Genomic DNA, 14,805 nt, shown 5'->3' on the forward strand with positions numbered 1-14,805 from the left:
TGAAAAATGAAATAGTAGCTAAAAGTCAGTTGACATGTAAGAAAATTAGTAACTTAGAAAAACATGATTAAAAAAAATCTTCCTTTTAGAATATAAAAGTTACTTCAAGTATACACTGACTCATTTGAGGTGATAAGGGACAAAACAAGTAAAAGTTATTCAACCACTAAGCACATTAGGTACTGATTCTTATCTTTCCCCTCTAATTTAAATGTATTTGGATTACTCATTGTGAATAGTACTAGAACTATCACAAAGGTCTCTGAGGATCCAAATCTTCAGATTCCTATCTGACCCTATTTTTAATTTTATGTAATAGTTCAGTAGACCGTATGCCATATGATGAAGTAATCAAAAAATAAAGGAGTAATTTATGTACTACATCTGTTTTAGGCAAGAAAAAGGTATATTGACAAAAACAGTAAAAGATGATATTCCTTAAAAGCAAAAAAAATATGGGAATTAAGTACACAGCAAACACTACAGTACTTATTTTGCCTCTAACTATTGGTAAAACTTCCCAAATAAGGACTTTCTTACGAGGATGAATAGTACTTACAATTTATATTCCAATATATATGTTGACTTAAAAGGAAAATCATTTACAAAGTTCAAAAATTTAGGAAGTAATGTCAAATATTCATTAATGGTGGAAGACTAGTTTCTTCCTGTAGAAGTAGGTTGTCACAATTAGAAAAAGTTTATCTGTAGGCACCTGTTTTTTAAAAACTTGGAAAACCTTATAACTAAGATAAGGGTGAGTTATAGAGGCAAAAATTAGAAGTTAAAACATGGAAAAGCAGGAGGCCAGGCATGGTGGCTCACACCTGTAATCCCAGCACTTTGGGAGGTCGAGGCGGCCAGATCATTTGAAGTCAGGAGTTCGAGACCAGCCTGGCCAACATGGCGAAACCCCGTCTCTACTAAAAATACAAAAATAAGCTGGGCGTGGTGGCAAGTGCCTGTAGTCCCTTGGGAAGCTGAGGCAGAATTGCTTGAACCTGGGAGGCAGAGGTTGCCGTGGGCTGAGATTGCACCACCACACTCCAGCCAGGGTGACAGAGTGAGACTCCATCTCAAAGAATAAATAAACACAGATGTGATTTATGTAAACCATAAGTAATTAGGAGTGTTAATGATGTGCTCTTAATTGCAGACCAAGCCCAATTAAGTGACATTTTAATGTCTTTGTGGCAATGACATATTCACAAACCCATGTATTAAAACTGATATTTATATATTGTTCTATTGCTAGTGATTTAATGCTCAGAGGTTAATGATTTTAACAATTTATTCCAGAACACAAATTTAAATGCATTTTATTGTCATTAGAATTGGTTGTATAACTTAAGTATTATAGAAAAGGATGTACATGTAAAATAGATTTTGTATTCCGTTTTTTCCTTAAAGAATATAACCTGCAGTTTCTAACTTTTGGGATTGATACACATACAATGAAGCCAAACCTAAACTTAAATCGTCTTTATTTAATTGACAGTGTTAGAGAGAAAAATTCCCTATCATTACTAAAGAGCTGAAAGCTTAATACATATTCTTTAGAAATAGTTGCTAACTCATATAACTATTTAGATTTGACTTAACAGAAAGGGAGGTCTTACAATGAAACAGGTTTATGATTAAAGATGTTACAATTAAACTATTCTAAAGACTTACAATATGCTTCTTAGCTAACGTTATAATTGTATCGTATTACTTAGGTTCAAGTTCTTTCTTCAAAGAGTCATCAGAATAACATGGATTGAAGAGACTTCCGAACACTTGCTATCTCTTGCTGCTGCTGTTTCATGGAAGGAGATATTAAACATTTGTTTAATTTTTAGTTAAGTGTTATACCTATTTCAGCAAATAAAATCTTTCATTGCTTATATTAATCCTTATTTTTTTCAATTTCAGTATGATCACTTACAGTTTCCATCATAATTTTTTTTTGCAACATAGCCATTTCTTTTTTAAATTCATTTTGTGCACCAGTAAGTAGATCATCATGATTCTTCTCCAACTCTTCCATACTCTAAGAACACAAAAAACTAGTTAAGTTACAAAGCACCACTTTTCATCTCAGATTCTAAACTTGTACAATTAATTTTCAAAAGTAGTAATTTTTAAATATTCAAATGCTCATTATTTATTTGAAATAAAAATATTCTAAGTAATACATGAATACCAAAATACCTACTATAAAAGAAAAAAAATCAGACATGAATAAAATGTTATAGGAAGTACAATGTAGTATACTTTACCCAAAATTGGTTTCCTGAACTGTTAAGGTCAAGATAAAAAAGACTGGAAGTCCCATATCAGTAAACACCATTTCTATTAAGCTTTCCAAATATCAAGTAATAATTTACTTATGACTAATAGTGTGCCATGAATTCACTAGAGGGAATAAAATAATCTATAGTACAACCTCTTTCATGTTATGAACAATAAAAATTATGTCTTACATCTTTATTATTCATTCAACAAATAGTTAATCTAGTGCCTACTATGTAAAAGGTGCTGTACTAAGCACTGTGGAGAAATCAAAAAATAATAATACATGATTGCTTCCTGATGGCAATGAGAAAAACATGGAGAAACAAAACAAAAATTTTGTAATAGGAATGGAAGCACAACTTGCTATGGCGATATAGTGGAAAATGGGGATTAATTCCAATTTAGTGGGCAAAACACTAAGATTTCAATAGATAAAGAAAAAGGAGTAAAAAATATTCTAGGGGAAGGGCATAAGCGAAGCATGGAAGTACATAGTGAGTTGAGAGAAAGCAGTTATGTGGAGGGGTGGGATAATGGACAAATGTAGTACATGAAGCTTACAAAGAGGGTCATGTCGTAGAGGAATCTTGAATACCTAAGAATTTAGAATGGGAGGCTACTGACAGTTTTTCTAGAGGTAAGAGATATATTTTTAAAAGATAATATGACAGATCTAGGAAGGATAGATTGGAGAACAGAGAAATCAGTTAAGAATTTTAATGGTACAAGCAAATAATAATGAGGTCCTAAACTAGGGTAGTAGCAGTGGGCATTAAAAGAAAGAAACACTGCAGAAGTAAAAATTACTGAGCCAGTAATAACTGGATGTGACAGAGAAAGGATTATACTTTGGAGTATAATCAAAGGTTATACTATAGTTCCTATCCTAAACAGTAACATTTAGTGATAACATTTGGAAGAAATCTTCATCTAGTACTTTATCAAACCTTCACACAAATTACCAAATGGTTCTCGGAGCATTAGAACAACAAGTTTTCCACTTGGAAATACTTTTTAAAATAATGTGTGTGTGTGTGTGTGTATAATTTTTTTTTTTTTTTTTTTGAGGCAGGGTCTTGCTATTTTGCCCAGGCTGGAGTATGGTAGTATGATTTCAGCTCACTGCAACCTTTGCCTCAAGGGCTCAAGTGATCCTCCCACCTCAGCCTCCCCAGTAGCTGGGACTACAGGTGAGTGCCACCATGCCCAGCTATTTTTGTTTGTTTGTTCTTATAGAGATGGGGTTTTGTCATGTTGCTCAGGCTGGTCTTGAATTCCTGGGCTCAAGTGATCTCCTGCCTTGGCCTCCCAAAGTGTGAGCCACTGTGCTTGGCCATATATATTATTTTTAAGTTATTCTGAAATATTTATTTTAAAACAATTTTACTAGTTTACTCAGAGCGTCCCAATTCCTTTAATGTTATTTTAACATGTATTTGCACAAGAGTATCTAAAGGAACCACCACTGAAAAAAAGTATATGCAAGATTCCATTGAGCTTCTATGAAGAGTTACTAAAAGGTATATTTCTGCCTGAACAAGAGGGGTACAGGCACAATTTGCTAATATGTATGTGTCAGCAGATAATTATCAATCCACAGACTTTTAATCCTCAGATGTCTATTACATCTATTATTTTATGTTGGATTCATTTGTGGTCACTGTAATCATTCCAAAAGCAAATGTGCCATAAAATAATTCTATTATACATTTGAAAACAAGAGAATTCAATAATTTGGGTACTTTCTATTTAACAAACACTGGGGAAACAAAAACAAGTAAAATACAACCTAAAAATGATTACTATAGACTCTATTTTCAGTTAAACAGAGAACTATGACTAAAGTGTTATTAAAGTATGGATTTTATGCATGATAAGTACATTTCTAAGTAAAATTCCCAATTTACCATTTCCTGTCTTGAATAATCCCAACAAAACCATTTGAATCCTCAAGTAAAAATACATTTATCACTTAAATCAGAAACAATGAATTCAAAATGGAAAAGAAGTTAAAGTCTAAAATGTTTTTTTCCCATAAACTTAGAAAGAAAATAATTATCTTCTACTTCCATAAATATATTATGTTTTATAACAATGTATTGTGTTACCACATACAACAAACCTTTATGAACTGCTCATATAACTGTCTAATTGTTTTCAGTCTCTGGCTCTGAACAATTCTAGATTGTTGAAGAATCTTTTGTTGCTGTCGAAACATATTCTACAAATAGAAAAAAACTTAATAACAATTTGGGTAAAATTTTAAATTTAGAAAAAATAATTCTACATTAAAAGAATGTGTTAAAAATCAATGCTTTTAAAATTTAGTTTTAACAACTATTATGACCATGTTTAGATAATTTACGTTCACCACTAATATGTAACAATACATTAATCCAATCAGTTGCTGAATGGGAAATTTTAACAATAATCAAGATGTCTTAATTCTTGGTGATTTCTATGTCCACACAGATGATCCTTCCAATAATAATGGTTTTCCATTCCATCACCTGTTTCTCAATGATTTTGGCCTCCACCCTACTTTAGCCATTGACTTACATACTCCCACCCTAGATTTTGTCATTACCAATAACTAACCACTACACAGTATTAATAATGGTAAACTGAGAGATAGATACTCATTCCCCTTTCATAGATGAGTAAACTGAGGCATAATCTGTCCATGGTTTCACAGCTACAATTGCTCAAACAAGAATTTGATCCCAAACAGTATTGTTGCTGGCATCCATGCTCTAACCATTACACATACTGTCCCTCTATATATCCTAGTATCTAACCACTTCTTCTTTACCATTCTAACTTACTCTCTTTAGTACTACAGCTCAATAATCTATCAGCACCACAAATCCATCCTATCTATTTTACACTGTCATCCTTACCCCCAATATCCTCACTTGCAGGTTAACACAAGTCTGGCCATTAAAAGTCAACAATGTGCTGACTACAGACATCCCTAGGTATCCTGGGGGACCAGTTTCAGGACACCCAACCCTTCAGGAGACCAAAATGTGCAGATGCTCGAGTTCCTGATACAAAATGGCATCATATTTGCATATAACCAATGCACATCCTTCCACATACTTTAAATCATTTCTAAATCTCTTATAACGCCTAACACAATGTAAATGCTATATAGTTGTAACACTGGATTATTTTTCTAATTCGTACCTTTTTTTGTTTTCTTCCTTTTTTTTTTAAGAAAGGGTCTCCCTCTGTCACCCAGGCTGGCATGCAGTGGCACGATTTTGGCTCACTGCAACCTCCGCCTCCTAGGTTCAAGTGATTCTCCCGCCTCAGCCTCCTGAATAACTTGGATTATAGGCACGCGCCACCACAGCCTGGCTAATTTTTGTATTTTGAGTAGAGATGGGTTTTCACCATATTGGTCAGGCTGGTGTCAAACTCCTGAACTCAGGTGATCCACCCACCTTGGCCTCCCAAAATCCTGGAATTACAGGCATGAATCACTACACCCAGCCTCTTCCAAATATTTTTCGTCCACGATTGGTTGAATACAGATGTGGAGCCCTTACGTACAGAGGGCTAACTATACAATGATTGGTTCAAGAATGGGCAAATGATCCAAACTACATCAGTCATATTTTCCCAGAGGAATTTTTTGCCAGAGCTATTGAAAAAGATTTTCTCAGTCCACTGACGTTACTAAATTTCTAATAAGCCTAGGACTGTAAAAACTATCTTGCTACTACATTGAGACACCTTACTGAGAACTGATGACAGAACCCAGATGACACTACATGAGCAACCCCCTTCCCTGTTCCTATCTGGCTATGCCTGAAGCTAAACTGCCCGACTTCTTTTATATAAACCAATAATCCTTCTTTTGCACTTTGACAAATTTCTGTCACTTGGAAATGCAAGAATCCCAAACAATATAAAAAGCAAAGACCAAAGCCTTTTATGAGTATGGTAAGTGCCTATATGTCTGTGGTTTACAGTTCAGCAGGACTAAAACACATGGCCAGCAATGGTTAATGAAACCTGGCTCAGTTCCATTGGTCACAGGAAAAGGCTAGGTTCTCCATTCCTACTTGAGACTTAGTTATAACAGATTAATTATAAACCTAATCATGATACCAACAAGTATTTTTTCTTCTTGTTCCTCAGCTTTCTGCATATCTAAATCCCACTGCTGAAACAAAGTCAGAAACTGCTGAGAATATTCTTGGTTAAGCTTCTGCCTGTAAAACATAATGATGAATTCTTGTCATATTTCATACCAATATAAAAAGAATTTAAAACAAAACTGAGGTGACATATTTATACTATATAAGAAAAGGAAATACCTGCAGCTTAAGTCTTCTGATGGGAAACCAAAAAGTAAAATTATGATTTACACTGATTCTAGAAGCATTTTTTTTTCTAACAAACTAATAGAAGAAAAGCCCTGTCACAAGCTTTAGCTCTTGAAAACTAAGGATGTTTTATTATATACATAAATTTTCAAAGAGAAATTCATCTTATCTCTAAGCAGTTTTTCATTTTTTTCTATTGAATATAGGTTCCGATATAATAAATAGATTAAATAAGGTGATTGTATTTATCCTATAAGATTTCTAAATAGAAATAGTTCACTTAATTTTTTTCATTTTGGCTTAACAAAGATTTTATGCAAAAGAAGAGTTAAGTCAGCTAAAACATACAAATTATATATGATATAAGATTGGTGTTTTTCTACATTGTTGAACATAATTCACCATCATAAGACTAACGGTTTTAAATCTTTTATTCAACTAGTGTATTTCTAGAATGAATATAAATTACTTTTAGGCTAGGCATGGTGGCTCAGGCCTATAATCCCAGCACTTTGGCAGGCTAGGGTGTGAGGATCGCTTGAGCCTAGGAGTTCAAGACCAGCCTGGGCAACATAATGAGACCCCCATCTCATAAAACAACAACCAAAAAAGAAATTACTTTTATAACCTCACTTGTTACCTAAAAGGAAAAAAGTTATCTTTATTCATTTTTTTAGGAAATAATGTCAATTCTATGAAGGAGTGAGGTTATAGGGCTACAGGACTATCACACTTAGAGAAAAATCAAGCCAAATACATTTTCACTAGAAACCCCAGTAACTAGAATAGTATTTTTCTTTTCTTTTTTTTTTTTTTTTGACAGAGTCTCACTCTGTTGCCCAGGCTACAGTGCAGTGTCACGATCTTGGCTCACTGTAACCTCTGCCTTCTGGGTTCAAGCAAGCACGCCTGGTTAACTTTTGTATTTTTAGTTAGAGATGAGGTTTCACTATGTTAGCCAGGCTGGTCTCGTAACTCCTGACCTCAAGTGATCTGCCCACCTTGGCCTCCCAAAGTGCTGGGATTACCAGCATAAGCCACCATGCCCAGCCTAGAATAGTATTTTTCATAAGTAATTTACACCAGTAAATACTAAGAAATGTGGCTCTAAAAAAACAACCACCTTACCTTTGATCTTGTTGTGTTTTCCAAACATGTTCGATTTTCTGGTTACTAGTTTTGAGAGAAGCCTTTGTATACATTTCTAGTCTCTTTCTCTTGGCAAGAAGAGCCTTGTTAATGTCAACTAGATTGAAAATAATAATTCATTAAAATTTAATGTTGAAAAAAGTATTTTGTTCCCACATATTCAAGTAAATATGGGTAAGGTTGGTTCAGCAATATTGGAAAGACATTTAAACATAAATTTAGAAATATGCATAATTTCAAAATGCAGAATTATTTGCTTACTTTTTTTCCTGAGAAAACTTTCTGTTACTAGCACCCAAATTCTGATTTTCCTAACTGGAGATAATTTTTTAACTTAGGAACAATAAAAAAGAGCTAATAAACAAAACAATGTGTAAAGGACAGACTTCAAATTTCCCCATGAGAAAACACTGTTAATAAAGACTAAATTTAGGCCAGGTGCAGTGGCTCACACCTGTTAATCCCAGCACTTTGGGAGTCTGAGGCGGGCGGATCACGAGGTCAAAAGATGGAGACTATCCTGGCCAACATGGTGAAATCCTGTCTCTCCTAAAAATACAAAAATTAGCTGGGCGTGGTGGCGCACGCCTGTAGTCACAACTACTCCGCAGGCTGAGGCAGGAGAATCGCTTGAACCTGGGAGGCAGAGGTTGCAGTGAGCTGAGATTGCACCACTGCACTCCAGCCTGGGGATAGAGTGAGACTCCGTCTCAAAAATAAAAAAAATAAAAAAAAAAAATTTAAGGCTAAATTTTTCTATATGTATAAAATACGCCCCAATTAAAAGGACACATTTCAATGAATTATTGTTAGAACTCATTATAGAAAATATGTAAAAGTACTCTGTTAAAATACAGAATCCAAAAAGGATAAAAATAAAGAAGAAAACTATTTTAAATATAATTTTATATATATACATATATGTATTTTTTTTTTTTTTTAAAACAAAGACATGGGGGTCTCACTATGTTGACCAAGCTGGTCTCGAATTCCTGGCCTCAAGCAATCCTCCTGCCTTGGCCTTCCAAAGTGCTGGAATTATAGGTGTGAGCCCCTGTGCCTGGCCATCAGTGATACTTTTAAATACATTTTTTACTAAAAGAGACAAAGACCAAGGACAGAAAAAATCTTAGTTTAAGTAAATTTCTAGATAAATTAATTCAAGATCACTTTATTTTTCAATGAGAAATAGGTGAGTAAGATCAGTTTTAAATGCTTTTGTGGAGCTCTTTATTGGGCATTTTTACCCATAAGAACTGCATTTCATAAAATGTTTACTACTTCAAAGAATGCTTTGCTAAACCTAAGCCTTTATCTTATGGATCTATTGTAAATAGGCATCTTTCAGTAATCATGCTGGAGCTGCACTATTACATAAATATTTTATACTTTCAATATTATCTATAATAAATTTATAAAACAAGCACTTTTTCACCACTGGGCAGGGCAAAGCTTTCAAAAAAGATTTGAATGTGTGAATAATCCATTTAGAGGAGCTAAATATTAACTTTTTTTTAAGATAACTAATCCCTAACAAAGCTCATATTACTGATACTTCATATATTATTTAAAACTTGAGAATTTTTGAACCTAATTATAAAACTCTCACTAGCAAAACTGTCTTTAGTATCAACTACATAGTTTATTACTGTAAAAAGAGTTATTTTAGAGGCTTAATTTACACTGTCCTCCCTAAAGAAAAGAACACAGGAAAAGTCAGAAAATAACTAAACTGAAAAAATGAAAAACTTATATACAAATATATGCATGTATGCGTATGTGTGTATCACTTAGTCTGTGAATACAAAGAAGGGTAAAGACTTTTTCTATTTTTCTTCTAAAATTCCATATCCATTAAATACACATATGTATAAAATAAAAGCACCTCACTCTTAATATCACGGAAAAGATTACCTATGAAAATCTATGATGCTCAATCACAAAGACTTACACAGAATCTTCTATGTGAGAACAAAGCATTAAATAACAGTCTTATAGTCCATTATTAACATTTGCTATTATACAAATTATATGGCTTAAAACAATTTTCTTTAAATACAAGTATCTCCTAAAACATACCTCCAACTCCTTCCAGCATATTCTGTACTTCACCCCTGGAAAGAAATTACATTTTAAACACTTTTGCAGCTCCACAAAATACCATGTTTGTTTTGGAAGAAATACCAGATGCCAAGTATTGTACACATATTATTTGTTAGCAACTTTTCTTGAAGTGCTTTAACTAAGAAACAAAAATTATTTTGAACGTTACCCCATATCTTCAACTACTCCTGCAGAAGACCTTTTCTTCCTACGTTTCTCAATGACTGCAGTCTTCCCTGTGTTGACAATTAAAAAAAAAAAAAAAAAAAACTTTTGAAACTGAGTAGGCTATTTTGGTAAATTTTAATGAAACATCTTCATTTGGGGAGTTTTAGGCTTTTTGCCAACATACAGTTTCAAAGCAGGCATACAAACGCAGTATTATCTGCATGTTAGATGAAATTAAATCAGGATTCAGGACCATTTTATAGGAATACTTTTTCAAGTCTGCCTGGGTTAATGTCACAGTAAGCCACATACTATATATCAGATATTTTGGAAATAACTGTAAAAGCAAGAGTTGCCGAATAAGCTTCTGTAACTCCGATACTGCAATATAAGGATCAAATGAGAGACAGAAAGTACAGCTGGCCATCGGTGTCAGCAGGTTCTGAAACCACAAATACCGGGGGATGAAAGACTATACCTGAAAATCCTTTACAAACTAAGTTGTACGATAGTCTTTAATGGGTTCAAAACAAATTAACTGAAGGACATCACTGCCCAACATGAGATGTACTGCACCTTCAATAACATCTTCCTCTGAACCACTCAGATCTTTCTTATCTTCAGTCTCAAAGTCATAGGCTCTTGTAAACTGATCTTCCATGGACGGCTTCCCAGATTTCCTGGAATACTTTTTTCCAGAGGACACCATATTTAGATGCTTCCTGACTTTAAAAAACAAATTTCTTGAACCTTCTGAATCCAAAGGCATCATTTTAATACACTGGTAAACGTTTAAATATCAAAGGAGATATCGAACAAGGATTCTTGAATACAATTTTAACAGTTTCCTCATTTATTTGGGGGGCCAAAAGTTAAGAAGATAATGACATTTGTTAAAAACTAAATAGGCCAAGCACGGTAGTTCACACCTGAAATCCCAGCACTTTGGAAGGTTGAGGCAGGCAGATCACCTGAGGTCAGGAGTTCAAGACCAGCCTGGCCGACATGGTGAAACCCCGTCTGTACTGAAAAAAAAAAAAAATACAAAATTAACCGGGCATGGTGGCGCATGCCTGTAGTCCCAGCTGTTCAGGAGGCTGAGGCGGGAGAATCGCTTGAACCCGGGAGACAGAGGTTACAGTGAGCCTAAATCGTGCCACTGCACTCCAGCCTGGGTGACAAGAGTGAAACTTCGTCTCAAAACAACAACAACAACAAAAAGGCCGGGCGCAGTGGCTCACGCCTGTAATCCCATCACTTTGGGAGGCCAAGGTGGGCGGATCACTTGAGGTGAGGAGTTCGAGACCAGCCTGGCCAACATGGTGAAACCCCATCTCTACTAAAAATACAAAATTAGCCGGGCTTGGTGGCAGGTGCCCGTAATCCCAGCTACTCGGGAGGCTGAGGCAGGAGAATCGCTTCAACCCGGGAGGCGGAGGTTGCAGTGAGCCGAGATCGCCCCACTGCACTCCAGCCTGGGTGACAGAGCGAGACTTCGTCTCAATCAATCGATGAGGGAATGGCAGCGTCCACCCCGACTCCAAGCTCGCTGTGCTGGAGAGGCGGCCCCTGAGGCCTGGGAGATGCGAATTTTGGGAGCGCCTCTGCCAGATTCTGGCTAAATCTGGGCAACTCTAGCAGGCCGCTCCGTCACACGGGGAAATGATAGTTGCTGGCGGGACACGTCATGAGGATGCCAGAAATAAGCTCATAATAATCAAGACAAATACACAATAAAAACGTCCCGCAATTTAGGTCTCGGAAAGTGAACGTCGGCAAAAGATTTCGACAACAAATAATATCAAGGAACCACGAAAGGCGCCCTCGGTGTGGAGCGGGCAGGAGGGAGACACGCGCCGAGCGAGGTAGGACCGTGCCCGGCCCCGCCGCGTCCCTGCTGTCAGGGGTCCCAGGGTGTAGCGATGGGACCCAGCCCAGCCCAGCCCGCCGGCTTTCCACCCGCCCGCCCCTCTCCCCAGTGAGGTTCGCGGCCTCCGTTTGCTCGTCAGAGGCCCCAGGCAACACCAGGAGGTAAGATTTACCCCACTGGTCAAGGGCAGCCTCTGGCCTGGACACCTAAGATAAACGCATCCCCTGCTCACACCTGAAACAAACCGCAATGGCCGAGGCCCAGTTACCAGTCGTCGACGGGCGTCCTCCACAACTCCTCCACACACGCGCTTCACCTCAGGCGGCCCCTTCTCCGCGGCGCTGGCGCTTCTCCGCGGGGCTTCTGAGGCAAGCTCGGATTCGCACAGGAAAAAAGCGCTTCTCGCCTCATCCGGACACGTCGCTGATTGGCTGGACGCAGAGCGCAGGCGTGAACTGGCTGGTGAGGCTCCGCCCCATGATGCGATTGCGCGCCCAAATCGCCAGGGTGCTTTGGCCGCCAGGGCGGGCTGCGAGTACGCTTGAGGCCTGGTGTCTTCCAGTTTTTAAGTTGTAAATGTTTATGATCGAAAATTGCGGCTGGGCGCAGTGGCTCACACCTGTAATCCCAGCATTTTGGGAGGCCGAGGCGAACGGATCACTTGAGGCTAGGAGTTCGAGACCAGCCTGGCCAACATGGTGAAACCCGTCTCTACTAAAAATACAAAAATTAGCCGGACGTGGGGACGTGGTGGAGGGCGCCTGTAATCCCAGCTACTCGGGAAGCTGAGGCAGGAGAATCGCTTGAACCCAGGAGGCAGAGCTTGCAGTGAGCAAGACCGCGCCATTGCCAGCCTGGGTGACAGTGAGACTCCGTGTCAAAAAAAAAAATTGCAGAATAATATGTAAATTATGAAACATGATGAACATACCACTTAATTTATGAAGTAGAGCTTTACCGACATTCACTGAATCTTCTCAGGCAGGCCTTTCCATCGGATCCTCACCCGGTCCCCCACCCTTCCCCATTCAGGGATATAAGAAAATTACCCTAAATTTATGTAAATCATTCACCCACACTCATTTTCTAAGTTTTATTACCACATGAAAATGTGTCGTTGAACAACACGGTGTAGTTCCGTTCGCGTATGGCATTACAAAAAATTGTCCCATAGTCTATGTAGTGTTTTGACAGTCCACTACAATGGCAAAACTACAAAATCTGACTACATGGACTGATGATGAATCTATGTAACAAAGGGAACCCATTCAGTGGGTGGGAGTATAATTGTAAAATTATTTGGTGTAAAACAATTATTTGTAATTCGTATCAATTGCAAAACAATTTTTGAAGATATAATTTATGAAGGAAATGAAACTCCCCGATAATCCCACTACCTAGAAATAATATACAGTTTAAAATTGGGGGTATTATTTCCTTTCATCCTTTTTTCTGTGCTTGTATGTATTTTCCCCCAAATAATTTTAAAATATATTTCAACCTTTGTACTTGCCTTAGTTTCCTCATAGCTCTGCAATCGTTTTTCTACTTGAAATCATACATTTTACCTTTTTTTTTTTTTGAGACAGGGTTTTGCTCTATTGCCTAGGCTGAAGTGCAGTGGCATGATCACGGCTCACTGCAGCCTTGATTTCCTGGGCCCAAATGATCCCGTCTCTGCCTCCTGAGTACCTGGGACTCAGGCACGTGCCACCATGCCTGGCTAATTAAGAAAAAAAACAAAAAAGTTTGCCGAGATGGGGTCTCACTATGTTGCCCAGGCTGGTCTCAAATTCCTAGGCTCAAATGATCCTCTCACCTCAGCCTTCCGAAGTGCTGGGATTACCGGCATCAGCCAACTTTCCTGGCCTATATTTTACTTCTTTAATATTTGGCAAAGGCTTCAGGATCTTATTGATGCCAATCACTTTTCAACTGCCTAGTTCAAGTAAGAAATTCAAAGGAACCCTCCTGTTTACTGTTTTGTTTTGAATTCTCTTATGATGCTCAGCAATCCACTGGCTCATTTAAATACACCAGTGTATTGGGCAAGGAATGACTGACGACGACTCCCAGACTCATTCCTGTAATTCCATTACTACATCAAACCTGTTGATACAGGATACAGTGAACCTTGTAAATTTTTCATTACTGATTCAAAAAAAGTTTGTAAAGCGTAGTACAGTACCTGCCACATAATAAATGCACCATAAATGGTGGCTTTTATGATTCACAATTGGTCCCAATTGGAATCCTGCTTTGCGTCTCTCGCCAGCCTCTTTCTTGGCCTCATACTACATCAGCCACATTGCATTTTTCCACATGTGCTGTGCACTCTTATGCCTCCATACCCTTATACATGCTGTTATTATTAAGTAGTTCCATTCACTACATCATCATACTCAGCTGTTTTTCCTAGTGACCCTTACAGAAGATCATCTGTCATTTTTCATCTTTATTCGTAGTAAAAATTTCCCAAGATGATCTCCAGCACCTTGGCATTTCACTGCTATAAAGAGCATGTCTGGAGATTTCACCATGTGCTTCAGCAGGTAATTTACAGATAATTTTTAACAGACACACCAATATTTCAAGACCTGTCTCAGTATTCATTCTTAGATGACCACATTGTTAATACTTTCCCATATAGATCATCACCCATTTATTTCAATTATCTGGATTCCTAACAAAACATTTTCCCATTTTCTGTAGTAACCAGTGGTGTAGAATCATGTCATGATTGTTTGAAAACCTAAATATTACATCCCTTTTTTCCTTATTCAGTCTTGAAGAACTCAGGTAATATAGTCGAAATCTTAGAGGCCAGGAGCAGTGGGGCTCATGCCTGTAATCTCGGGACTTTTGGAGGCTGAGGCAGGAGGATCGTTTGAGCACAAGAAT

At 37.4% G+C, this 14,805-nt stretch overlaps 2 protein-coding genes across 4 annotated transcripts in view; one reads left to right on the forward strand and one right to left on the reverse strand.

The window, feature by feature from the left end:
- CHPT1 (choline phosphotransferase 1) overlaps positions 1 to 2,705 on the forward strand; it is a 30,873-nt gene extending 28,168 nt beyond the window's left edge. Inside the window, exon 9 of one of the 2 annotated variants that reach the window (XR_002725414.1) lies at positions 1,719 to 2,705. Coding sequence is in view for 1 of the 2 variants with exons in the window: in XM_023187260.1 (XP_023043028.1) it covers positions 1,719 to 1,763 (45 nt within the window). In the remaining variant the exon portion in view is untranslated. The remainder of the gene's footprint in view (positions 1 to 1,718) is intronic. The other variant, XM_023187260.1, reaches the window with a different exon arrangement.
- On the reverse strand, positions 1,468 to 12,607 carry SYCP3 (synaptonemal complex protein 3). 2 transcript variants are annotated; one of them, XM_023187456.2, is made up of 9 exons: positions 12,173 to 12,607; positions 10,611 to 10,760; positions 10,036 to 10,102; positions 9,843 to 9,877; positions 7,743 to 7,860; positions 6,401 to 6,500; positions 4,400 to 4,498; positions 1,928 to 2,032; positions 1,468 to 1,798 (listed from the first exon to the last, which is right to left on the reverse strand). In XM_023187456.2, exons 2-9 carry the CDS (start codon positions 10,741 to 10,743, stop codon positions 1,745 to 1,747), a joined length of 711 nt encoding a protein of 236 aa, XP_023043224.1. In that variant the 5' UTR covers positions 10,744 to 10,760; positions 12,173 to 12,607; the 3' UTR covers positions 1,468 to 1,744. The 2 variants fall into 2 exon arrangements, with proteins under 2 accessions (XP_023043224.1, XP_023043153.1); XM_023187385.1 differs by lacking the exon at positions 12,173 to 12,607 and having other exon boundaries at positions 10,611 to 11,053.
- Between the last annotated feature and the right edge of the window lie 2,198 nt (positions 12,608 to 14,805).

The sequence above is a fragment of the Piliocolobus tephrosceles genome, chromosome 10, assembly GCF_002776525.5.
Source record: "Piliocolobus tephrosceles isolate RC106 chromosome 10, ASM277652v3, whole genome shotgun sequence".
Taxonomy (NCBI): Eukaryota; Metazoa; Chordata; class Mammalia; order Primates; family Cercopithecidae; genus Piliocolobus; species Piliocolobus tephrosceles.

Bases quoted from the DNA above. Each gene is read 5' to 3' on its own strand.
- SYCP3 (XM_023187385.1), bottom strand. From the start codon at position 10,806: ATGATGCCTTTGGATTCAGAAGGTTCAAGAAATTTGTTTTTTAAAGTC. The intron at 7,861-9,842 runs GTATGTTTTAGG...TTTTCAATCTAG, and splicing joins TATGCTGGAAGGAGTTGGAG to TTGACATTAACAAGGCTCTT. The intron at 6,501-7,742 runs GTAAGGTGGTTG...TATGTTTTACAG, and splicing joins AAAACACAACAAGATCAAAG to GCAGAAGCTTAACCAAGAAT.